The sequence below is a fragment of the Falco peregrinus genome, chromosome 5 (genome assembly GCF_023634155.1).
Source record: "Falco peregrinus isolate bFalPer1 chromosome 5, bFalPer1.pri, whole genome shotgun sequence".
Classification (NCBI taxonomy): domain Eukaryota; kingdom Metazoa; phylum Chordata; class Aves; order Falconiformes; family Falconidae; genus Falco; species Falco peregrinus.
This window is the reverse complement of record NC_073725.1, coordinates 61,482,042-61,508,143: the sequence shown is the minus strand read 5'-3', so window position 1 is coordinate 61,508,143 and position 26,102 is coordinate 61,482,042. Positions and strand designations below refer to the sequence as shown.

At 43.8% G+C, this 26,102-nt stretch overlaps 1 protein-coding gene across 1 annotated transcript in view; it reads left to right on the top strand.

Moving 5' to 3' along the window:
* OBSCN (obscurin, cytoskeletal calmodulin and titin-interacting RhoGEF) overlaps positions 1-26,102 on the top strand; it is a 184,266-nt gene that overhangs the window by 17,399 nt on the left and 140,765 nt on the right. Inside the window, exons 5-16 of the mRNA XM_055805894.1 lie at positions 26-292; positions 1,156-1,431; positions 5,002-5,274; positions 8,761-9,036; positions 9,740-10,015; positions 10,710-10,985; positions 15,492-15,767; positions 19,844-20,113; positions 21,205-21,480; positions 22,681-22,956; positions 24,097-24,372; positions 25,183-25,458. Coding sequence (XP_055661869.1) covers positions 26-292; positions 1,156-1,431; positions 5,002-5,274; positions 8,761-9,036; positions 9,740-10,015; positions 10,710-10,985; positions 15,492-15,767; positions 19,844-20,113; positions 21,205-21,480; positions 22,681-22,956; positions 24,097-24,372; positions 25,183-25,458 — 3,294 coding nt within the window. The remainder of the gene's footprint in view (positions 1-25; positions 293-1,155; positions 1,432-5,001; positions 5,275-8,760; positions 9,037-9,739; positions 10,016-10,709; positions 10,986-15,491; positions 15,768-19,843; positions 20,114-21,204; positions 21,481-22,680; positions 22,957-24,096; positions 24,373-25,182; positions 25,459-26,102) is intronic.

Below are 26,102 nucleotides of genomic sequence, written 5' to 3'. Positions count from 1 at the left end.
GATACATGTTGTTCTTCTTCCCTAGAACCAGTCTTGGCTGTGAAAACCCCTCTGACAACTGTTGAAGCTGTACCTGGAGGGGATGCCCTGTTTACTGTTGACCTTACAACAACATGTTCCGGCACTTGGTACCTGAATGGTAAAGTCTTACATGAAAGTGAGACCTACATCATTAAGAGAACCCAAACTACTCACACCCTAATCATAAAGAATGTCACCAAGAACGATGATGGAGCAGAAGTGAAATTTGTTGCTAATAATGTTGACACCAGCACCACGATGAGAGTGAAAGGTATTTATTTTCATCTGTCCTTTCTTCTTCCAGTCAGGGGGCAGTTGCGGTGATGTGATGATTGGAACCAGGGCCGGAGGCTTTCACTGATGCCTGGTCTGTAGGCACTACTTGAAATTGCATCATACAAACTAACATGGGTCCTGGTAATGACCTCCCCGTGATAGCACAGGATTCAGTGAGTCAATCTGGCCAGCTAGTTGGTATCTGAACTAGACTGCTTAACTCAGCTTGCCATTTCTGCAGTCACAACTGTCACTGAGTGGATTCTGTCACCAGATCTGCCACTGAGTCACCTTAAGCCAGTAATTTCAAATCCAGGTTTAGCTAGTCTTTCTGACTGTAGTGGAGTCTTTCAAATGTAAAGGCGCATGAATTGCTAACAAAGTTTTTTTGCTTGGAAGTTTTTTAGCCTACCACAGTTGTGTGTGATGTGCAGGTTAATGTCGTGTAACTTGATTGAGCATTGAGAGTTGGGTGCTCCAGCTTTCCTCTATGAAATGTTGGCAACGTCTGTGTCTACCCATATTGCATGGCAAAAGGTAACGAATAGGCATTCATTCATTCTGGAAGGGTGTGTTTGACTTTGGGTGAAAGCCTTTGCAGAAGCATGTTTCTGGTATTATTTAATCAGTAGAAAGACATGCTTTTTTTTTTTTTTTTTTTTTTTTTTCTTAGTAACTCTGGCAATAAAAACAGATCAAGTCTCCTGAACTGGGAAAAAATGCTCTGTATTGACATGAATGTAAGGGCAGGAACAGGACCTAATACTCTTTATGAGATCTCACAGTCCACAACTGACTTATATCAGGGACATGTTTTCTTGATATAACTTGAAATAACGAAGGCTTTTTTCCTGCCAGGTGCTGCAGTGAGATTTACCAACAAGAGCAGAGATACAGAAAAAGTCTCTGTTCGGCTGCGGGAGGATGCCAAACTTCAGGCTGAGCTTTCGGATGCAGAGGTTACTGTGAAGTGGATGAAGGATGGGAAAGAGATCAAGGGCAGTGAAAAATATGAACTTCAAACCGTGGGGAAAAAGCACATCCTAAAAATCCGCAGCACTGCAGCAGAGGATGCTGGAGTTTATGAGTGCATCAGTGAAGGGGATAAAATGCTCTATCAGCTTTCAGTGAAAGGTATGTGACTGTCCGGGCTGCTTTGTGTTAATGGCCTGTTCCTGCCCTAAGCCAATAGATTGACCAAGGGACAGATGGGGAGTGCTCCAGAGGCAGTGTAGGGAGTTGTGGTACCTCCACATCAGCATCTAGTCTTGGCAGTGTCTGTGGTCCCAGAGTAGAGCGTGGAGTGAATACAAGATCTAACACTGTCTCAGTGGTACAAACTGTGCTTTCACTCAAATTGATGTCTTGATATTCCATGGAATGTCTTAGTGTTATTTCCTGAGATTAAATAGTGGGTAGTGAAAGGTGCTCTTGTGACAAAGAAATTCTTGTGACAAAGAAATTCACAGGGGCAGGGCATGGTGCATGTGATCTGCCCTATACTTGCTATGTGATATTGGACAAGTCACTGAAGAGTTCAGCTGTGATTCAAGTTCTGATGGACTGAGATCATCTTGGCATCACTGGATTTTTTTGTTTGTTTGGGGTTCTTTTTGTTTTCTGTCAGTACCCTGATGAATAAGAACAGACCTTTCAAGGGCACACTGGATAGCTCGGCTCATTGCTGTTTGCAGGGTATTCAGATGGAAGGCTGCATAGAACAAACAGTGAAATGCCACTTTCTTTTAATGGTTCCTGTTTGTCAGATTTGAACAAGTACTGTTTTACAGCTGCCCCGTTGTTTGGCTGTTCTTGTTTTCATGGCAGTCCCTTCCTGAGTGCCTGCTGCCTGGCTGGTGGGCACATCCACTCCCAGACCAAGGCTTGGAGTCTTGAACCTTTACCCTGCAACCAACAGCATTAAGCCTCCCTCTTGCAAGCCTTCCTGTCTGTGCAGGCTTTTAGGAACTAGTTCATGGGAGAGTTTCCTCTGCCTTGAACAGGACCAGGTTTTGGCTGAAAAGCCCCAGTGTATCCCCAGACCGTTCCTCATGGGATCATCTACATGTCTGCTAGGGTTCAGTATATACAGCCTGACTCCAGGACAGTCTAACCTGTTGTCACACATCATCCGGGGTGAGTTCAGTAGCTATATTGCTTTGAACTGTCAAGGTCACTCTGTAAAGCCATGTGATTTCTGTGTTCTGTCCCATAACTCACCACTTGCCTTCTTCCCAGCAAGGATCGCACTGTTCCTACACTAAGTATGAGGTGCTTCATCATCATGTTCTGCTGGCTTCTCACCTTCCTTGGTCTCTGTAGAAACTACAAAGCCACAGAGTAATGTCTGTGTTTTGCATTTGACAACTTGCATACTTGGTTATTCTCAAAGAGCAAATTCAAAAGAGAGGTGAAAAAATAATTTAAAAATGTGACTAAATCTGTGGAGGGAGGAATTGCTGTCTACACCTGGCAGCTGCTCTTAATTTTGGTTTTCTTCTCTCTCTTTCCACCTCTTCAGCATGATTTTTCATGCTGGCATGTCTACGCATAGATTTAATTGAATTAGCTGATGGACATCTCCATGTGCTTTTCACTGTAATGTGACTATGAGTAATCAATGCTATTATTTTCAAGTCTGTGTTGACAAGCTGTAACTTAAACGTCTGCCGTTGGTAGCTTGGTTCCTGGAGAATCAGCTTTGATACATCTCATCCTTGTAGGATGAGGCTCACAAGTGCTGTTCCAGTATTTTTCCTTTCAGTGTCACCAGCTTTTGTCCGTTCCTCCTGTAAATCAGACACAGCTAGCTGGTGAATCATCTGATGAGGAGGTCAGCTGTGTCTGGCACATGGGCATCACGTGGCTGCCGAGAGGCCACCGTGCCGAGCCGTGGCCAGAGGTGTGTCACTCGCTGGGCCTCCTGCCCAAATAAACCCTGCTAGAAAATGCACTGGCCATTTATCACTGCAGTCCCTCCAGTGCCGTGAGACTTCACATGTCAGGGGTTCTCTGACACGTGACCTCCTGCATCGAAATGGGACACCTGAGAAGTCTCCTTCGGACGGCTGTGGTTGTATTTCTCACTCTAGTTTCCTAAGGAAGTAAAAGGTCCATGAATGAACCCGTCACCCTCTTCCTCCCAAACCTTTAAACCTGTGGGCTGAGTCCTGGTAATGCTGGTGGAGAAGCAGAGGTCTCAGCAGTGTTCGGGCCCTGCAGGCTTCATGGGTGTAGGTGGTTCGGTACAGAAGAAGGACTGTGTGTTGTCCTACTGAAGGGAAAGCTCCACCACAATCAGTCGCTAGAGAAACAAATGGAAACAGAGGCCCTAAGAAAAAACAATTTAAAAAGGAAAAGGAGGTTTTCCCTGGATAAATGCTTCTGGTATGACTTCTTGACTCATAGATATTCTTCTAATAAGCAGACTTAGTAAACTCTAGAAAACTGGGCTGATAGGGACCTGGAAAGGTCAAATGCAAGCTCCGGTCCGTGCCAGAAGCTGGTGATTGCACAGAGACCCTTGGGGAGCAGAGCTTGAGAGGCCCTTGGCTGCACGGTCATGCCCTTCCCTTTCCCTGTTTATTTGCTTGCTGGGTATTTCTAAGTCTTAGGTTGGAGGAGATTTGGGTCTGGGGTTTTCTTTTCCTTTCTTACCTGTGCTCGGCAAGTCAATAATTCACTCTTCACTTTTAGGTCTCCAGACTGCCATCATATGAGCTGGTGAATGTTGTTTCCCTACCAAATAATTGCCTGTAATTAAAAGCACTACCACAGACTTGGAGAAATCTAAATATATTTAAAAGCAAAGAAACAAAATGCAAAATCCATCCCTGTGGCTAGGGTCTCTGAGCTAAAGGAGAAGCGCTGTGCGTTGCATCAGGACGTGGCACTGATTACACCGCCTTGGGAGCAGAAGTCTGGGAGTCACACTTAGCTGGTCCAGACCATGGACTGCACCTGCTTGTTATAGTGTCAGCAGTAAAAGCTAATAACTGCTTTTGCCACACGTTCCACAGGGAGTTGTTAATTTGTAAGCATTTTCTTGAAATTAAGGAAGAAACGTGTACATTGATTTTTAGTACGTTGACTGCACAGTCCCAACAAAGGACTTGGTTGTCTATGGTGTTTTAAAACAGTATGTTAAGAAGACATTTGAAAGTTAATTCCAATATCTAAAGTAAGACGGGACTGTGGTTTTAGGCTCATTTTTTTAGCTAGGATATTTGTGGGTTTTGAATCTTTGCTTTGGGGCAATTGGTGACTCAATTATTCCACTGCACGTTAATGTGGTGCCAGATCTATTGTTTATTTTCTATGCTGCAGTTAATTTCCAGGATTAAATTTATTTTCATTTCAGTTATATGTGATATCCGTATAGATTTTTAATTTAATATAATTTAATTTCTCTAGACTACATTTTCATCTCTTTTAGAGTTAAAGCCCTGTTGCCTAGGGCTTCCTCCTTCCTTGACTCAGCCTCCTGTTTTGTGTATCTACTGTTGTGTGATAATCCAGGTATATGGTTCATTAAGGACTGAAAATTTGGCTGCTTCTGCATTAGAATCTAGTAATGAGATCCATAATTAAACACACATATTTGATCTTATGATAAATGCGTATCTAATGTAGATGTAAGTGTACACATTTACTGATGTCCACACAATTCTTTACTGGCGGTGTGTGTGTCTGTATTTGTTTCAGCACTTGCTAACTTCATAAACAAAGAGAAGAGTGGAGGAGTTATTAGGGCCATTGCTGGAAAACAGGCTGAATTTGTTTCTGAGACCTCTGAGGCCAACGTCATGGTCAAGTGGTACAAAGATGGCAAAGAAATCACAGCCAGCAAGAAATTCACCATGGAAGATAAAGGAAAACTGCATAAGCTTGTGGCTTCAGCTGTGACGAAAGAAGATGAAGGAACATACACATGCAAAATTGGAGATGACACTCTTACTTTTGACTTAAAAGTCTCAGGTAAGTGATGCAACTATGGGATCAGAAGCTGTGTTAGAAACTCAGGACTTTGTTCATTTTACCTCGTAAATAGCCAGATTTTTGAGCCAAGATTGCACAGTCCTATTTCAGAAACTTTGACCCTGACTGTGGTCCTTATGCAAATCCACAATATGCCAAATAATATAGCGATGCTGTTCTGTATTCTAGTCAGTATGAGCTTTTAGTAGGCTTGGAGTCGTGACTCAAATACCATGCTGGCTGAATGGGCTGAGCACCACAGCTGGCCTTTATTCATTTTAGCTCAGCATGTACCTTGTCTTTGAACCTCCTGACCGAGGTGGTCCTAAAGTCTTACTGTGAAAGCCCTGTGTCCTACAACAAGTTTAACTCCTGATTTTTAGAGTCAAGCATCTCCTGCTATTCCCAAAGGACGCTGTGATCCCTGGGACATCTCCCTGCGGTACTGTAAATGAAGCTATTAGTTCATGGCACGTGCCTCTCAGCATAAACCACATGCTAAAGCACGTGGCTGTCAGGTCAAGCCCAGAAGAGAAATGTTTGTCACTGATGTGTTCCAGTCCAGGTTGGAGCCAGAGTATAAAATGACACAAGAATTTATCTGTGAAATTCAATATCTGTCAAATTCAACTGATTTAATTTGCATAGCCTGGTGAGAACCTTTCTTCTGAAAGTAGTTTCCTGGCTTATGTCTGTAGTCTGTCCTAAGCTACAAATTGAAACTCTACATCTACATACATGTATGTAACAGTACATCCATGTTACTAACATGAGGTTCATCAGCTAGCTAAAAACTCAGCAGAGATGATCAATCTAGTGCAGCAGTGGGCTTGAGGGGTTGCTACATGGTTTACTGAGCTAGAGGGATTGTGTGCAGTTTGTCGCAGCGCTCTCAAAACTATCAAGCTGCAACAAGGTCTTTTACCATCTCATACCAACACACCCTTCATGCCAGTCCCTCTGCTGCCTTCTCCTAGTCTCACCTCATCCAGGGCACGTGCTCTCTCTCTTCTCTCTACTTCTTCCTTGTGCCTCTTCCTTGGCTGCCCAACCACTTAGCAGGAACCAGCCACAGCTGCACCTAACCTACATCAACCAACCTGACGCCCCTGAAGCCAGCCCACAGCTGTGTGTTATCTATGATAATTAACCCTCCTTCATTCCTCTACAGCCGTTTACAACTGGTGTTTGCTCAGGTATTTACTCTGCATCTCACCTCCACTTTTCTTTGGTTGAGAATGCAACATTATGCAATTTAACTTTGAGTGTAATTCATAGTCCTGACCTCACCCATTGAAAAATTGGTCTAAAAGAGCCAACCAAGCTCTGAACTGACCCCTAAAGGGCAATTTATATCATCTGAGTTATACTGTCTAATGAAAGCTATCTAAGATGGATTTTAGAAGTGTCCTGGAGCTTTGTCTGAACACAAAGTACAGAGGAAGCCTGCATGACACATGAGACTGGATACCTAACCTTGTGATGGCCATGTGCCGGTTAGGGGAATCTCACCTGTAACTGCTATGACAAAACATCACAAGCTCAGGCAAGGAAAACATGTATCTGCTAAGTAACTGTGTATCCCCACAAACTTTCTGGTTAACAAGGATTTAATTACAACCTGTTAGTTAAGGCAACTTCTACCCTGTTTCACATGTCACCATAAAAACTTTCCAGAGTGATAAGAAGTAGTGCTGCACAGTGAGGGGATGGTCTCAGGCAGGGAAGTAATCTGTCTTCACGGTAATGAGATACCCCAATAATCTTAACAGCAGGGTTCTGGAGAGACTATCCTTCTTTGGTCACCTAAATTTTGAAGAAAAGATCAGTCCTAATGATTACAATTTTTAATGAACTATATGTTCTCTGATGCCGCAGATGTGGCTGGCATGAGTGTACCATAGCAATTGTCCTTGGACTACTCAGTGACTGAAAGCAACAGTTGCTGCTAAAAGAAATGCAATACTAAGCTAAGATCGGTTATAACTGACAGCCATCAGCTTTTTCTTCAGGCAAGGGCTGCCTTGGTGGAATGAAGGGTATGAAATACCTGACATGCTCATCAAATATTGCTTGTTAACTTAGGCACAGGGTGTGTTGAATAGGTTTGCTCACATTTTACACACAAGGTGCCTGTCTCCTCTTATTCAGTTGCCTTTGCTTTTACCTTTACAAATATGATTGCAACCCCCCTCGCCCCCGAGTTGATAAAATGCTGTATTGCTGCTGCATACATGGCACATGCTCTGTGTGTGTGCTTGCACAGTTCATACGTGTGGCTACCCGTGTGCGCAGTCAGCAGGGTCTAGGCTGAGGTATCAAAGCAGGAGCCTCTACCACTTGAGCTATGAGTTCTGAGCAGTGGTGAGTTCTCCTAACGTGAAAATCAGATTCAGTAGAAAGATGTGACACTATTGGCTCATATATTAACTTAGTCCTCTTGAAATTGGTGAGTATCTTATCAATGAGATTATCCCATATGTGGGATAATAGATCTGGTCTGGGGAAGAATTAGCCCAGTGGGACTGATATTGTGAACATGGGGCTGCAGGAATGGACTCGGCAACATTTAAAGGCAACTCCTCATCACTTCCAACAAGGTCTTCTGAGACTTCTTAGATCTTTTCAAAGCTGTTTGTGTACTCAGGCATCAATACATATTCCCTAGAGCTTACCTGAAATCAAAACAAGGACTGGTGATTAAAGTGTCAGCAACTTGAGAGCATCTCATCTTGATTTAAAAGATCCAGAAGGATGTAAGAGATGTGATTGCACTGTAACTGAGAGCAATTATCTGAAGATCAGAGAAGGAGTTTGCACCATCTGTCAGAAAGTCAGGCATCAACTTTCACGTGTGATGAGACAGGAGCTGTGAATTAAAGCACATGTCAGGCTTTATGGTCTCATGATGTTGGGCCAGGTTCTGCTCATGGCTGTGTGCACACGCAGCTCTGGTAATAGAAACCACTGCATCTGTGCTCAGGTAGACAGTTTTCATGCCTGGCTTCTGAAGGGGATGCAGAAGAAGGTTGCACATCAGTTAGGTGAATTTTGCTTTTGAATACAGGTAGGCATAGATCCATGTCCATCTAGAACTTAATAAGGCTAGTATTAATGCCACAGTGCAGACCTAATAGGCTGTTGTAATGTAAAGGATACATAAATACCCAGCTCCCAAAGTGGAGACTGCTATGTACTAACTCTCTGGATGATTTAAAACTTAGATGACGAGTTCCCCAGTAGAGAGAACACTGCTGTATCTCAGGAGGGACTTTTCTGACTCATAACCACAGTTTATTGGCATAACCATTAACACTCTATCATACATTCCAACAGTACCATGCACGCGTGCGTACATTTACACCTCCAGAGGTGAAACTTGATCAGCCAAATGTGACTAGCAATGAAATAATGAACAGTAATTACTTAATTTTGTGCTGATAAGCCAGAATCAAGGTATAAACCACTTTCTCTTTTGCTTTCCAGATGAAACTGTTAATTTTGTCAACAAGCCCAAAACAACTCCAGAAATATTAGTCAGTCCTTCTGAAAACCTTGAGCTGCTGTGTGAGGTGTCAGCTGCGAGTGGAGGCGTGGTATGGAGGAAGGATCAAACTGAGGTGAAGCAGGACCAGAGGACAACAGTCATCTCCCAAGGGACACACCGCAAGCTCATCATCAAGAAGGTGACAAAGCAAGACCAAGGGAGCTATACCTGTGAAACGAAGGACGACAAAGTAACATTCCAAGTCAAAGTCAGAGGTGAGAAAGTGCTAGAAATGCCAAAGGTAAAGGAGCATTCCAGTTAGGGTAGCATCTTATATTTGGAGGATCTCACAACCTCTCTGGGGTGAATTATTTCAGTCATAGGGCTTGATTTTTTTGGTTATCCAACATGCTTTTGCACCTGTGACTATTTGTAACTACAAAAAAATGGTGGGCAAGGATGAAAACTTCTGCACCGCTCACGATTACCTGGTGCGTCTGCAGAAAAACTGCAGAGTCATAATGTAAGGCCATGGCAGAGGGGCAGGGATAGCTAAAAAAGAACGGGGAGGTGTCTGAAGGGTTCTGATTAGATGGAGAATGACTGGAGTGACCCAAATAGGCAGAAAAAGAGCAACAGTTCCTGGATATGAAGATACAAGGGTTGTTCCCTCTGGTTCACTGGAAGCTTGGAGAGATGCAGGAAGAGAAAAAGAGAGAAGAGGGAGAAGGGTTCAGGCAGCTCATGATGGTGCTCTAAGTCCCAGGTTCAAATCTGTGCTCAGATTGTGAGTTTATTAACTTTATCCCAGAATTCTCATACAGCTATTCACTTCCTATCAGTAAAATAGAGTTGAAGGTGCTTTCTTGTGTTAAGGGGCCATCATGAGGCAAGTATAATCAAGTAGGATGAAGTTAGTTCGGCACTGGAGGAGACAACTGCAAAAATCTGTGTGTGCCTATTGTGGCTTTCTTACAGAGACAGAAGACGTGTTTACGAACAAGGACAAGGTACAAAAGGAAGCGAAGGCTGTACTGACACAAAACGCCACGCTGAGCTGCGAGGTGGCCCAGGAGAAGACTGATGTGAAATGGTACAAGGATGGGAAACTGATCACCTCCAGCAAGAAGTTCAAGGTGGAGTCGGAGGGCAAATTGCGTCGCCTGGTGGTGTGTCAGGTGGAGAAGAAAGATGCTGGGGAGTACACCTGCGAGGCTGCTGGCCAGAAACTGACCTTCAAGATTGATGTCACAGGTGGGATATTTGTCTGGTCTCATCTCAGAAAGGTCCATGAGTTCCTCTCACTACAGAGCAAAATGAATCACTCTACACTCCAGGGTTTGGGTAGCCTAGGTCTTCCTTGAGTAGTGAAGTTGGTCAGGTAACCACCTTGCATGCAGCCACTGTCACAGATGCCTATAGCTGGTTATTTTTATTTGTGAGATGCATCCTGCTCAGCATTGTTTTCCGATTTCCCAGTAAAGAAAAAAAATATGCAAGTTTACATGTGCTGTTACGATTTATATGGAAAAAGATAGGGTCAGCTCCTAGATGTGTAGGAAAATAAGCCTGGAAGTAGTAGGAAAACAGGTCTGCTCAAGAAGTACCTAGACTGGGCAAGGCTTACAATATGGGTCCCGATGGCAGGTGAGATTGAGAGATAAATTGTGCATGACATTATCAAACAAAAAGTTGGATTTCGGTGGAGATGGGAAGAAGCTGGACTCCTGAAGCACTGAATCATTTTGCTCAAAACCAGCTGATGTGTTGTCCTCGGGCCATACGGAGGGCCATGTCCTGTCTGAGCGTACCTTTGCTGTGAGTGGGACCATTGCATAATAACACAACTGTGGAAACTGGAAACTGTCATATTTTTCACCTGGGTTTGAACACTTTGGGCAGTGTAAACGTATATTTGATTTTTTTAATTTCCTCTCCCACCCCACAGAAGCAGAAGATGCCTTTATCAACAAGGACAAAGTGAAGAAGGAGGTGAAAGCTGCACTATCAGAAAATGCCACGCTGAGCTGCGAGGTGGCCCAGGAGAAGACTGACGTGAAATGGTACAAGGATGGGAAACTGATCACCTCCAGCAAGAAGTTCAAGGTGGAGTCGGAGGGCAAATTGCGTCGCCTGGTGGTGTGTCAGGTGGAGAAGAAAGATGCTGGGGAGTACACCTGCGAGGCTGCTGGCCAGAAACTGACCTTCAAAATTGTCATCACAGGTGGGAGGCAGATTTTTATTGGTATTTAATTGCATTTTCTTTGTGTCTGGGTGTTTTCTACCGTTTTCTCTGTCAAAACATTAGGAATGCTGTTAAAGTACTTCCTGATGTTGATCTAAGCTACCATTTCCGGGAGGTTGTGCAGGACTGGGCCGACCTAAAGGTTATGTGTAGGTATCCTGCTGTTGGCTCCTCAGCAACCTGTGCTGCTGCTTTAGGCTCAGTGATAGTGAATCACGAGTTTTCAGTAGCAGGCACTGTGTTGAAGGACCTCTTCCAATGTGGTCATCATCATTGGTATTCCTCCCTTTGTTACTGCTGTTCTTCCATGAAAGTCACTGTTTTCTTCCCTCTTTGTTTCATCTTTTCTGTACACAGTGTCCTCCCTCCCAAAACAGGGAATTGCTTCCATTATTCCACAGTCTGTTGGGGCAAAGATGTCTGTGAGCACAGCCTCGTAACTCCACACACAATGAAACTTTTGTGGATGATGAGCACAAGTGGATACAAATATGTGCAATTTGAATTACGATTTGTATTTAACAACCTTTCATTCAGCTCTTCCTCTGCCATTTTTTAATCTGTCATTGGATAGCTTTACAAATCACAATTAGCTATGAGAAGTGGTGCAAATACTTTTCTACCAAGCGATATTTAAACAGTAGTGTTTACACAATCCCTACTTTATTGTGGCTGCATCGAGAATCTTTGGGAGTTGGTGGCAGTGTATTGTCCTAAAAATTTTGTATCAGCTGCACTGCACATATCTGTGATCTGCTGAAACCAAAGGTGATGACTGATCTTTATGATTTCTACATCTGTAATGACCAGTCATAAGCCCAGAAATGTTTGTCTGTATTTTTCTCATTAACAACATGATTTGGAGTCTGAGGTTCTAATAATGAGGCTGTTCTTTCATCCTGACTACACTACAGATTTCTTTGGTCTCAGTATATTTTGCAAAAGGTCCAGTAAATTTTATCTCAAGCTCCAGGCAGCTATGGACTTGTCAGCTACATTCTGAGTGATCATTTCTGAATTGGATGACAAGAAAGGGTTTGGCTTGTTTTTGATTGCATGTATAACACTCCACTGTCTTTGCAGTCAAATGCCTCTCTGTTTTCTTGTCTCATATTCTGAGATCAGAACAGGGAATCTATTTTCTCCTTTGCTTTCTTACAGCATCAGACACACTGGAACCCTAATGCTGGCAGAGGCCTGGCATTTTATCAGCTATGTGCAAGAGCAACTGCATTAGGACTCTGACTTTTGTGCTCGCAGTTGTGCTGGAGACCTGAAGTCCTTGCAGGGCATAGCTCAAGTGCTGTTCCCTTGTAAAGCTTGCAGTCTTTACTGCTCTTCGCTGCTTTGGGGCATCCTGCTCCCTCCATCTTACGTGTGCGGTGTGCAACTGCTGCTACAGCATAAAGCCTTGCTGCTCCCCGCAGCACATACTGTAAGGCACTGGCTGTTACGTATCCTTGCTCTGCGTCGGGTACACAGGGTGTTCTTGGGGCACTTGGGCTCTTTGTCATGAATTGTGTAGCATGTGCCTTTGGCCAAGGGAACTTCCAGCTTCAGTGAAGGATGGGTTACAGTAAGGCTAGATTTGAGAAGCATCTTTCAGAGAAAATGCAACAAGGGCGTTGATAGAAAGACCACTGGTATAAACCACGTTCGTGCTCAGCTGGTGAAACTGGCTCATACACTACAGAGGTGTAGTCAGAAAGCACAGAAATTTAACACCTTTACAGTTGAATTTCTGTAGCTGAGGGCTATTCTTAGTTGTCTGCCTCAGAAACCAAAGGTTTTTAGTTCTCTTTCAAACTGGATGACTTCACTGCTGCATGGGGTAAGGTAACACCTTTCCCCCTCTGTCGCAAGCAGAGTGCTTGCCTAGCTACTGTTGCCGTATTTTTCATGTGTACGACTGTAACGTGACATGCAAGTCCAGCACCGTCTGGAAAATGATCTAGTGTGAAAGTCAGGAGGGATTATGAGTACTCTGAGTGGTTGGCTCTTTTGCTGCAGAAATCCTCATCTTACTAGATTATCCCAAAGTGCAGTGGCTTTCTGGGTCTTAATTTATCCTGTTACCATTGCCCTCAGAAAGTTTTTCAGGGTTCCTGTACTCCAGGGCTCCACTGGTAGCACAAAAACTTCCCTATTTATGGAAAGCTTGAAGGTTAGATGCTCCGTGTTGAGCATTGGGATGCAGCTATAGCTTTTGGCTTTATATAAAAAGAACCAGGTGCTGTACACCTTGGGACTGGGCTCCATGTGTAGCAAAAAGAGCTGATTCTGAAATCTCATTCTTTCAAGATTCGTGGTAAGCAGTGAAATCCTTATTTGAAGCTGGTGAAAGCTCCATGTCCTGAAAACATGGTTTTCCTCATTTTCAGTGGAATTTCACTAACTGGTTTCAGATGAGGTTGGAAATGTCATCTGCATGGAACACTTGTTTAACTTTAATTTTCTAAGGCAAATTACTGGCTAGTGTAAATCACTTTGTAAGCTGATTAAAAGTTCTAATCACATTTCCTACCACTATAAAAGTGGGTTTTATAAAGGGCAAGAATGCAGAGAACAAGCAAGTAAATCATCTGGAATATTCCTGCTCTGCTAATTTGAAATTTTAAATACAGCAGCCATTGACACGGTCTGGTTTGTAACTCCTTTAGTGCACCCAGCGTTCACAGCCCAAGTCATAGGTGGAAGTTGAAATGTTTATAATTTTGCATTTGGTTTTAAATGCAAACCGTGGTGTGTGCTCGAGCTCTTTTCAGTTACCCAAACGCTCCTTAATCTGCAGTGGGCTGACGCGTGCCTTTGAGGAGTTTTGCATCACCCAGCATAGGCTATGTGCGCTGCCTTGTTAATGACACCTTAGTGACAATGACACCTCCTTACACCCCTTCTACAGCCACTATGAACAGAGGAGCTCAAAATTAGAGCGTATAAGCTGTTTCCTGCTTTGGCTTGCTCCCTGCAGGATTTCTTTTTTTCCCTGGACCGTGCAATATTGACGGCAAGCCTATAATACGGCTCCCCAGCTTGCGTGTAGTGCCACGGTCAGCAGTGCAGGGACCTGACCTGAGCTTACCCCTACTCCTTACCCTCCCAGGCAGCTGCTGCTGCTCAGAGTACAGACATGACACAGACTGTATGTAGAGGAGAGAGACGTCAAGGCATAAAGGATGGCACTAGGAAGCTGCAGAGTGACTGGGGGGGAGAAAGGCAGTAGCGTGGGTTATGGAAGGGGTTCTCCATGACTGCCAGGGAGAATCAGGAGTCCCAGGTCACCTTACCCAGGCAACCCAGATGCCTGAACCTGGATGGATGAAGTATCTTCCATGCTTGCACTGCAACTGAGGGGCAACAGCAACCCCAGACCTTGTGAGTCGAGCATTTACCTTTGGAGCTTGTGCTTCTGTAGCAGTGAAATCATGGACTGCGATGCTCCAGTACGTACCTGGGACCCAAAGAGGCATAGGCTGCCTGTACTAAATGCTGGATGGCTGTTGCTATGTAATATCCATCATGTAGGCATATCAGCATATGCTATACTACTTGTGCAGTTACTTCTTAAGGTAAATAAGTGGGGGAAAAATGTCCATTTTTTTAGGGTCTTTTTGTCCTCCCACATCTCAGATGTACGCTAATATAGCAGCTGACAGTGACTATACCAGTTGTTGGTAAAAGGAGAACAAGGTCAAACAATCATTAAAGTAAATGGTAAAAGATGCAATTTATCAGTCAGGAGTACTTAGTAAGGTGACAAATTAATCTTTTCAATTAATATGGCTGGCTAACTACTGATCACACTAATTACCCTTTTGATGCCAACTGCACTTGTTGAGATGGAAGTTCTAAGTGATACTTGAGAAGAAAGTGATTTCAAACACTTAATCCTTGTTCCTTGTATATAGTATGAAGAGAAGGTTCCCTACAGCAAGTTTTCTGAAAAATTAGAGATTTCTGAGGAAAGAAAACCATACTTCAAATTTTATAGACCAGTTTTATGTATAATGTAGGCAAGAACCTTTCTGTATTAAGAACTGTACCTTTGTCATTTCATTGGGATTGAGTTACAAGGTATTTTCTGAACGACACCCAGTCTTAATCTAAAATACCAAGATGCTGGTAAATTCCTGTAAATAATGTGGTAGTGAAGGTGGCAACTCATAATTGTGTTATATTTGGCTAGTTCCAAATGTGTGGTGTAGAAATATCATCAAGACACAAAGAGGAAAAATTAACCTTATCATAATTATAAGAAATTTGAAAATGAGGCGATTGAGCCATTCCTTAAGACTAGTCAGAGAGGTATGGCTATATGGGCTACGTTTTGAGGATGCATTCACTGCTCTGTGTGATAAAAAGGACTGCAAAGCAATGTTACAAGGAGTGATCCTGTAGAGCACCTATGCAAAATACCTGTAATATCTTATTGCTGCAAGCTATTTATATCCAACGTATTTTTCCCCTAATATTTCCCTGTTTCAGAGGCAGAAGATGCTTTCATCAACAAGGAGAAGGTGCAGAAGGAGGTGAAAGCTGCACTATCAGAAAATGCCACGCTGAGCTGTGAGGTGGCCCAGGAGAAGACTGACGTGAAATGGTACAAGGATGGGAAACTGATCACCTCCAGCAAGAAGTTCAAGGTGGAGTCGGAGGGCAAATTGCGTCGCCTGGTGGTGTGTCAGGTGGAGAAGAAAGATGCTGGGGAGTACACCTGCGAGGCTGCTGGCCAGAAACTGACCTTCAAGATTGATGTCACAGGTGAGGGATGATCTGATAATGTATTTTTTGCTGTAGCTATAAAGAAAGCTTCCTAGTGACACAGATTTACTTCCAGCCATGGTCTATATGTGTCTCCAACAGAACTTAAGCAGTTATTCTTAAAGGTTGGTATTAAAGGCATGTGTGTGGATGCTTTGGGAAGGAGGAAAGTCCAGCTAGGCTGGTATTCTTTCCCTAATTTTGACCAGAAGTGATTATTAAGAAAAAGGATGTAAGAACAGGACAAGCATACAACAGTCCTTCCACTCTTTAGGAGTCTGCAGTTCCACTGTAAGAATCTTTAGTTTCCATCACTTCTAGGACAGTTTTTCTGCCCTATGAGACATGGCTTGGCTGGGAGAATTTGCCAATGTGACTTCATGAGGAACTGCACAACATATACAATTTCAAGTGTGAGTTCAGATCAGCATCCAGTAGTTTGTGATGCTGGTGAATCATCAATACATACATTTCTGTCCTTGCTGCTAGTTATTTTCATGGAAAATATTCCCCAGTATTTCTTTTCTCATCTTCCTTGCTTCTGTCTTGCCTGAAAGAGTTATGAGGGAAGAGTACTTACATTTGATGTAGATGTTTCTTTTCTGATTGTGGACCAGAAGAAAACTTTAAATATGCATCCAGTTAAAAGCGTATCCCAGGAAGTGATGTGGGACAATACAGCTGGGACTGGTGCAAACATTTGCCCTTTTCTGTTTCAGTGGATTCACCCAGTGCTAGAATCTAACAATGTCTGTTTAAAGGTGTGCGCATCTCCGCAGCCTGGTGCACTGGTCATGGCCCTGAGCTTTTTATTTTGGACTTGGCTATGAAGGTGGTTGTGTATTATCCACACTGGATGTGGTTTGTGGCTGGCCTGCTCCCAGTGTGGCCTGAGTAAAGCATGGTGTTACAGCACTGAGATCCTTGTGACTGCCAGTTGTGGGTCTTGTTGAGGTACAAACGGTGGGTTTCTTTCTGCTTGCTCTGCCCTGGCTGCCTACTGTGGTGTATGTTGGTGGGGACTGAGACCTTACAAGGAAACTGGGGGCAAATCTGCCTCATTCTCCATGGTGTTTGGCAACTCTCCTTTGTGCCAGAAAAGCTATGGTAATACTTATTCCATGGATTAATTATGTGACCTTTTTCTGTGGCTCTGTGTAGGTTGTAGGAGCAGCAGAGGGTAAGACTGAGATCATTATTTCAAACAATGAATGTTTGAATAGCAGAAGCTGTTAGAAAAATCATAGCAGATTATAAATGAAACTGTGAAAGGCAGAAATTAACAAAGGATCTTACCACACTCTTTGAAGGAAGAGCTCTTCTTAGCTTCTTGTGGAGGGATCTTCTCAACTGGGACCAGGAGATATTTATCCTCTGCTGGATGCAACGAGGCAGGGAAGTGCTCTCAGCAGTTGTTTGTGCTGGCAGCTAAGCAAGTGAGGGAAGCTGCTGACAGCAATAATGGAGGGTTGCATGAGACACTTGGATGAAAACTCAAGGATTGGCTTGACTTTTAGGGCTTCTGAGAAACAGCCATAATCATGAGAGAAAATCCCATGGCTCAGAGACCGGGGTTCAGGTTTTTGGGAAGTAGCACTGTCCTCTACAGGTTGATGTGGGGGAGACCTCACTATCACCAACCTTCTCTGCATCCCCCATCCTCTCCGTAAGCAGGGGTGAGAAGAGACAAGATAAGAATACTTCCTCATGGAGGTATTTTTCCTGTCACAGGCTTTGAGGTACTTGGGTGTCATGGAAAATGGGACAGGCATTTTGTCTGCAAGACACAGATGGGTGTTGCCCAAGCCCATTGCTACCAAAGAGAAGTCATTACATAGATTTTGCAAATGGCTAACTATTAGAATGGAGAAAAACAGGCTCTGTCTTGTCACTTTACTGGTCACTTTAAAGGCAGAAATGGTGGGACCCATTTGCATTCTCCTTCAAGACTGCTGGAGAAGTATGCTGTAGAACCAGAACTGGAAAACGGATCTTCTGACCCTCTGTGCTTCAACCCTAAATCACCATTTTTTTTACCTTCCTGTTGATCAAGGTACAACTGAACGATAGTACTTTGTGTAAGAAGTGCCTTTGCCCTGAGGGAAAGTCAAACATCCAAAAGTTTTCACTGAAGAGAGTTGCCTAGGGTAGAATATAAGGTGTGAGCTTAGGAGTTCCTCACTCGGTTTACCTCCTTGTGGAACCTCCATTGCTTTGTACTGAAGGGCAAAACATCTTCCTGGAGTGAGGGTAAGAACCCAAAAGAACAAATTAGCATGTAGAACACTTTCTAGGAACACTGGCTTGTTTTCTTCAGAAGTGTGATACAAAGAGCTTTGAAACATGAAACCCACACTGTGCATCCCCAGTGCTTCCCCTGTCTACATGTATTTCTGGTGCTAGAGTGCCCCTCGCTAGGTGTCTTAACCTCCTGCATGAGCTTGGATCCAGCCTGACTTCGGGCAAATCGTGCTGTTTTACTACAGTTACGGGTTCCAGAGACACAGCTTTCCAGCAGAGTTGTCCTTTTTTCCTTTTCTTGTATGTGCTCTGTCTTTTAAAGGATTAAAAAGTGTTTTGGTTTGTGTGGTGTTTTTTTTTTTTTTTTTTTTTTTTTAACCTGGCCTTGCTGATCCTTTCCTTCCTGTTTTTCTGCTGGGTGAAGTACAGATTCTGAACACTTTAGTGTGAAGATACCATGTTCCACACTGAGTCCTGAACAAATCGTTAATCTGTTCTTCATGAATCAGTTCTCATAATCCACACAAGTTTGGTAGCTTCAAATAAGTGTGTTACAGATATATTTTTGTTAATCCCTCTATTTACTGCAGACTAGATCATCTTGTGATCTCTACATCCAAAGTTACTTCCCATGCCCAGCTTCTAAAATGATATCCTTGCAATTTACCAAAAGCAAGCCTAAAATCAATTTACTTTTCTGAAGTCAGTGCCTGCTTGATTGGAGAATCTGACAGCTACTCCATCTGGAAATCCAAGTTGCTGTTGGCACATCTCCAGTGGAGGCAATGAGGATGATTAAGGGGCTGAAAAGCACATGTCATATGAGGAGAGGCTGAGGGAAGTGAATTTGTTCAGTCTAGAAAAGAAAAAAGGGAGGTATTATTGCTGCCTGCAGCTGTCTAATGGGAGGGTGTAGAGTCCACAGCTCCACATTCTTCTCAGAAATGCATGGTGACAGAAGAGGCAAAGCATACAAGCTGGAACGTGGGAAGTTCTGAAAAGAGACTAGGAAACACTTGCACCATGAGGGTGGTCAAGCTCTGGAACATGAGCCTTGAGACTGTGGGATCTCCATCACTGGAAATATTCAGAACTCAATGGGACATGGCCCTGAGTAACTTGATGTAATTTTATCTGCTCTGAGTGGGGAAGTGGGACTGGATGACCTCCAGAGATCACTCCTAACCTAAATTATTTTATGACTCTGATTTTGTACTATTAGTAGCACATGATCTGTAGAATATATCTGGGAAGTGATGCTGTTCCATGAGGACACAGGTCCATACAAATCTTTGAGGGTACTCCAGTTGTTACGCATCTATTTCATAACCCTTGTAAGCTTTGTTGTGGTTTTTTTTTTTCCCCTGAATATTCCTTGACCCACTTATGGGGCAGCATTGGCAAATGAAGGATCCTGCCTGGAGTATCTGCTGTTTACTCTGAATATGCAGCCTTGTCTTCTCTGCAAGTGGCCAAAACACACCTTCCCCAAGAGAGCCTGTCCTGCTTGGCCTGCAGGGAGTGACCCTACAGAATGTGTGCAGGAAAGCTGGTGTAAGCCTGAAGATCAGGCATGGCAGTTCTGGCTGCCCAAGCGAGCAGCAGCAAGAAACTAGGCTGTCTGGAAGAAAGGTGTCCCTGCCAGTGCTTCCTCAAGCATTTGCTTAACTGATTCTGTTAGCCTTTTTGATTTTACGGCTGCTTTATTTAAACTGTAATCTACCAGGTGGTCTCCCATTGAAAACCCAATACCCTGTGATCTTGGAGGCAAAGCTTTCATTTTTATGGGCTTTTTTTTTTTTCTTCTAAATTTTTTCTTCTTTCAAATCTTGCAGGTGATGTGTTTGAACACAAAGACAAAGTTCAAAAGGAGGTGAAGACAGTGCTGAAGGAGAATGCCACACTGAGCTGCGAGGTGGCCCAGGAGAAGACTGACGTGAAATGGTACAAGGATGGGAAACTGATCACCTCCAGCAAGAAGTTCAAGGTGGAGTCGGAGGGCAAATTGCGTCGCCTGGTGGTGTGTCAGGTGGAGAAGAAAGATGCTGGGGAGTACATCTGCGAGGCTGCTGGCCAGAAACTGACCTTCAAGATTGATGTCACAGGTGGGAGAATTTGCTGCATCCCTGTTGCACGAAAAATTGGAAGGAGAGGGAAGTTACGTGTCTTGGCAAATTCCATCTCAGCAGTCAGTGACTGAGCAAACATTTAGGTTTTGCTGGTTTACTTGAGCATTTGTGTTCATGCTATTAGATCTGTCTCCCTTCGTTTAAAACTAAGAGTGCAGTGGATTTCTGTAGCCCAAGCCTAGGGCAGGCTGAAGGTCATCAGGAAATTTTCCCAGGATCCTGGTGAAGATGTACTGATAGCAAAATGAGAGTTGAATGATTGCAGGAGGAATTAAAGGACACAGCACACCTTCTGAGCACATGTATTCTCTTGTGAATGCCCCTTCCTGAAATAAAGTCTCTGTTTATTATGGAGGAAACCTATTTATTACGGCCTCTGTCAACTGAAATACTGGAACTCTTCTCAGAAGTAGTAGCTGAGGAAACCAGGTCTTTTCACCATAATATTAACAAGGACCGGTTTTACTCTTGACAACCCTCAGCTGGATCTTGATGAACTTAAAGCAAATTGAGCAGTTCATGTATTGAATTGCTTTTTGATTCTGGTGCTGTGCAGTGCAAAGCAAATACCACGGGAGCTGGCTAGTTTTCATTCGTTAGAGAAGCACACTTCTGGGATGCCACAACTTTAGAATATTTGGGAAATAAAGATATAGGCGCAGAAAAGGCTCATGAAGTTTGTTTCCCGAGGCTAGCTTTGCTTTTGCTGGCAAAGCAAATTGCAGCTCTTGGGTGGTTTCGACAGTTCAACAGACTTCTTATAGACTGTGTGCCTGGTGTGCTGACGGACTTAGGCGTAGGTGAACTTCTTTTATGCAGATTTTGGAGAATGGTTGTGGTGGAAATGAAAGCATCTTTGGGGCTATGTATCTTTGGGACTACCAGTAAAGGAGTCCTGCACCAGGCACTTATGTAATTCAGAGATTAACAGTTCAGTTGATGGTGGTGACAGGCAATGTGAATGGGAAAGCCATTTTCAGCACCGCAATCCAGATGTGCATTTGGGAAGGGGTGTGTGTGTGTGAAAGCTTAACTTTCTGAATCTGCCCCTGTACCCTTAATTCCAGAGGCAGAAGATGCTTTCATCAACAAGGAGAAGGTGCAGAAGGAGGTGAAAGCTGCACTATCAGAAAACGCCACGCTGAGCTGCGAGGTGGCCCAGGAGAAGACTGACGTGAAATGGTACAAGGATGGGAAACTGATCACCTCCAGCAAGAAGTTCAAGGTGGAGTCGGAGGGCAAATTGCGTCGCCTGGTGGTGTGTCAGGTGGAGAAGAAAGATGCTGGGGAGTACACCTGCGAGGCTGCTGGCCAGAAACTGACCTTCAAGATTGGTGTCACAGGTAAGAGAAGATTTTGGCCTATCATTCCTATTTCTAGAATATTTGAAAAATTAATATAGTTTCATAAGTTTTTTTCCTGTTGCCCTTCAAATTTGTAGAGAACATCTTTGGAATGGCCTAACTCTGATGTGGAAATGGGACAAAGAGTTAGAAATACAGTTCTATTTATATCTTATATGTAAAACTTCATAAAACCCTTAAAACAGCAAGCTACATGCTTGGAAAGACTTCGGGAACTATCCGTCTCTGTAGGAAAAGGGCTGTGGGAAAGAAAGTACTGATTGCACATCTCCGTCCTCACATGTTGGTGCAACCAGAACAGCTCTGCACCACAGCTGATTCTCAGTGCATTTCAGAGCAAGGTCATGGTGGAGAGCAGGCTGGGTGTCTGCCCAACATCTGCACTCTTCTTCTTTCTCTTGGATGGGTTCGTTTCAGCCTTGGCAGAGAATGTGGCAGTAAGGCTTGATATATGTCAAGGTCTATCAAGATATATAAGGCAACTAGGGAAAGAAGGTGTCGTGGAGACTCATTCCAGATTCATCACCCTGCTGGGGCTGTAGAGTGGTAAAATGGATTCAGCTTTTTCCAACTCCCTCCCTGCTTCCTGATCCTCTTGCAAGTGGTATGACTGAGGTGTCTTCTGGACAACAAGGGGATTTCACCATTTGGATGTAAGATGAGCTGAGCTTTTCTCAAGGTCACATAAGAAGTAATAAGAGTCCTGAATGTATCAGTCCTGGTCTAGCATGCTTCTCACTTAACAAAATGACCTAAAAGGCAGCAGAGGCAGCTATTGAGAACTAAAGAAATCAACAATATGGGACCATGACAGCATGGGCCAGCTCCTGCCTCTAAAAAATTGTTACTTTGCACTCAACTTCAACAGAAATGTACCCTGCCTTGACTGGACCCTGCCACACAACGCTCTTATGAACCATCCAGATGATCTGTCTTACTGTTGTCGAAATGCTAATCTTTGTGTGATTTGTGACAAAGCAACAGAAAGCTTTAAAAAAAACAACAAACAAACACCCCCCCCCAGACCTCTACCACAAAGCGGTTTGCATGTTCTGCCAATATGTTTAAACACCTGTTGTCAAGTCAGAGATTTGGTTTCCAGTTTTACCTGTAAGCCACAAGAAGGGGATTGGGCAGCATCACATCTTGGAGACACTTTGAATTTCTCTCTCTTTTCAGAGCCAGAAGTTGTGTTTGCCAACAAGGAGAAGGTGCAGAAGGAGGTGAAAGCTGCACTATCAGAAAACGCCACGCTGAGCTGCGAGGTGGCCCAGGAGAAGACTGACGTGAAATGGTACAAGGATGGGAAACTGATCACCTCCAGCAAGAAGTTCAAGGTGGAGTCGGAGGGCAAATTGCGTCGCCTGGTGGTGTGTCAGGTGGAGAAGAAAGATGCTGGGGAGTACACCTGCGAGGCTGCTGGCCAGAAACTGACCTTCAAGATTGGTGTCACAGGTAAGACATACTTGTCTAGATTACAGGAGAGGATAATAAAGTAATAATTGCAATAACTCTTACACTATGGTGCAGTTGCAACGGTGTGGGCTTTGTTGCAGCCTGTAGGGTTCACCTGGTTTTCTGTACCTTGTTGCTTGGATTCTTAGAAAGTGGAATATTTGGCTTTAACATGGCACAAAGGCCTATCTCATTCTTAGCCTGTCTATGTAATAATAGTTACAGATACAAATATAATAGTAATAATAATCTACATTTTATTCAGATCTCTCCCATTCCTGGGATGCCAAAGGGCGATTCTTGTGCATTGAACCTCTTGGAAGGGAAGAGGCATTCAAAAATCCTTTTCTTGTTAGACTTCTAGTCCCATTTCTGAGAACTCTAAGGCTGGAATATGTTTTGTCATTTGGAATTTCAGCAGTGGCACACCTCAAGATGGGTTGAAAACTCAGCACTTTTTCTGAATTTGGGCTGTTGTGCGTAGGAGATCTCAGCCTTCTGAGATACCTTACTACTTCTACCAGGTGTTAAATGTCCCTTTGTTGTGAAAGATTCCCAGAGATTACTCTTTTGGAACAGGTTTCACAAGGTGCCCAAACCGCTTTAAGCATGTGATGCTAAAGGGAGTGTTGACATTGCAACAGTCTTGGGTACGTTGCTGTCCATGATCTTGACCTACCTGAGTACTGCAGGGAGTTCTACTGATGTAGAAATACAATTGCATTTCCTTTGTCTCTTTGACAGTCACATTTGTGACAGTGGAAGAAACCATGAAGAGTCTGTTCCAGAAGCTCTTAGTCCCGTATTTCTATCCTAGGTCTTAAGTAAAAGCAATGTGGGAGCTTTTGGTGATATGTGGGACAGATGTTCTTTGGGAATGCTTTAATTAAATATTTTATGTATGATGGCTTGCAACCATAGGATGATTTCAACAACCCTCTTGGTCCTTTCCATTCCTAGGCTCTTACCCAGTTTTCCACATGGCAGTTCAGTCACACAGAAGGGCAGATTTTGCCCACTGAAAGCAATCTGTTTTGGCAGTTGACAACCTAAACATTTTAAAACATGTGCACAGAAATTAGTACGATTTGATCTTATTTTAATCCCTTGATCAATATTTTCTTCTGTTTCTGCACTCAGAACCAAAACCTGCATTTATAAACCAGGAAAAGGTTCAGAAGGAGGTGAAAGCTGTCCTGACGGAAAGTGCCACCCTCAGCTGTGAGGTAGCAGAGGATGCAACTGAAGTAAAATGGTACAAGGATGGAAGGCTGCTTGTTTCCTCTAGGAAATTCAAAATAGAAACTGTGGGCAAAACCCGGCGCCTGGTTATAGACCAGCTGGAGAAGAAAGATGCTGGAGAATACATCTGTGAGGCTGCAGGCCAGAAGCTGACTTTCAAGTTGGAGATAACTGGTGAGTACTCACTTTGAGGGGCGAAGCAGCAATTTGTGTGGCTTTAGAGTAAAACTGAATATTCCCTACCCAGCAGCCATGGTGCAGCAACCATTTCCCCTGGAGCAACATCCGTGAACCACACCGCATGTTAATTTGGCCTTTTTCAATCTAGCAGTGTAGAGGTGAGGAACCTGGCTGAAGACTTTTTTTGGGCTATGTACATGCTATGCAGTTTTTGCTTATCTTCTTTGCACACCCCATTGATGAACCTGTTTCACTGGTGGGGAGCTGAAAGAAGTGGGAAGCTTTGAAGTGCAGCAATAGATTTATGGAGAAAGATGACCAAGAAAAGCTGGTCCGTGTCCCAAAACTTCCCAGTTTTGTGGCAAAGGGTTGTACAAGATGAAAAGAGACTAGGAGAAAGGTAATAGAGCAAAGAGAAAAGAAAACAGGCCATAAATTCAGGTTTTGCACTTTAATATTTTTTAATTGGACCTAAATTCCTAAAAATGGGAAAGGAAAGAATTATATAGGTCATTTTACTCCTAAGAAACAAGTTTTTTGTGAGCAGCAGATAAAAATGGGTATTCGCAATTCCTTTCCTTTGCTTCTTTTCTAAGAAGCAGCTCTGGGTTGCCTGACAGATCATTTTCTTTCTTCCTGCTCAGCAAAAGATTGTACCAGCCACAAATACTCAGACATTGCCTGGGTCACTGCAGATCATGAATGAGCTGGTGTTGTGAGTCACGAAGAGAGAGTAAGAGGAAATTACTGTGTTACAGATTTGAGCATTAAGTTTTTGGTTTCCTATTTCAATGTCTTTCCTAGAACCAGAGGCTAAATTTGAAAAGAAAGTTGTCCAGAAAGAGCCTCTCATTGTTCAGGAACATGAAAGCATCACACTGACTACTTCAGTAACACCTGAAACTGCTCCAGTGAAGTGGTTCAAGGATGGAACGGAAATCAAGGCAAGCAAGAAATACGAGGTCAAGAGTGAGGGGGCATGCAGGACCCTGACGGTGACCCTGGCTGAGAGCACAGACACTGCTGTGTACACATGCCAGACAAAGAACGACAAGCAGGAATTCAAAGTGCAGGTGAAAGGTGAGCAGAGAGCAGCACACAGGTCATGTCCCAACCCAACAGCTACACTTCTGTCATGGTAGGATGGAGGTGAAGTCCAAACTCTTTGTAAAAGTGTTCCAACCTCAAGGCTTGAACTGTTGTTGTAGCTGCTGTGGCTGCCCCACCATGGGTGAGCAAAGTTCTCCTGCTTCCAGATGCCCAGGTTTTCACCTTTTCTGTCCACTTGGAGGAATCAGGAAGCCTACGATGGCTGCTTCTCCTGGTGCCTGCTCCCCACTTGCATTATGCTCTTTCTGTCTCCGCCCAACCCCAGTAGCTGGGGCATGGCAGAGACCTAGCTCTTCCCCAGTCTGCTCACCAGCACAACAAAGCTGTTGAGGATGTCGGGGGATGTTGTGTGAGGAGAAGATCTGTGAGTTAGTCACATGGGGAAGCAGGACCTGAGTTAGATCCTCCTCTATCTGTCGGATGGTGGACCTGGGATGCTGTTCCCTAGTCAAGGCTAAGGCTATAAACTGACGAGAAGGATGAAATACCACAGGAGATGAGAGGGGAGATGTCCCAGAGCAAAGGCCTGCTCCTTCCTCTTCAGTCACACTGGAGATGTCTGCAGCTAAGATGCACTCCCTCGGCATCCTTTGGAGCCATTGCAGAGGGGTGGT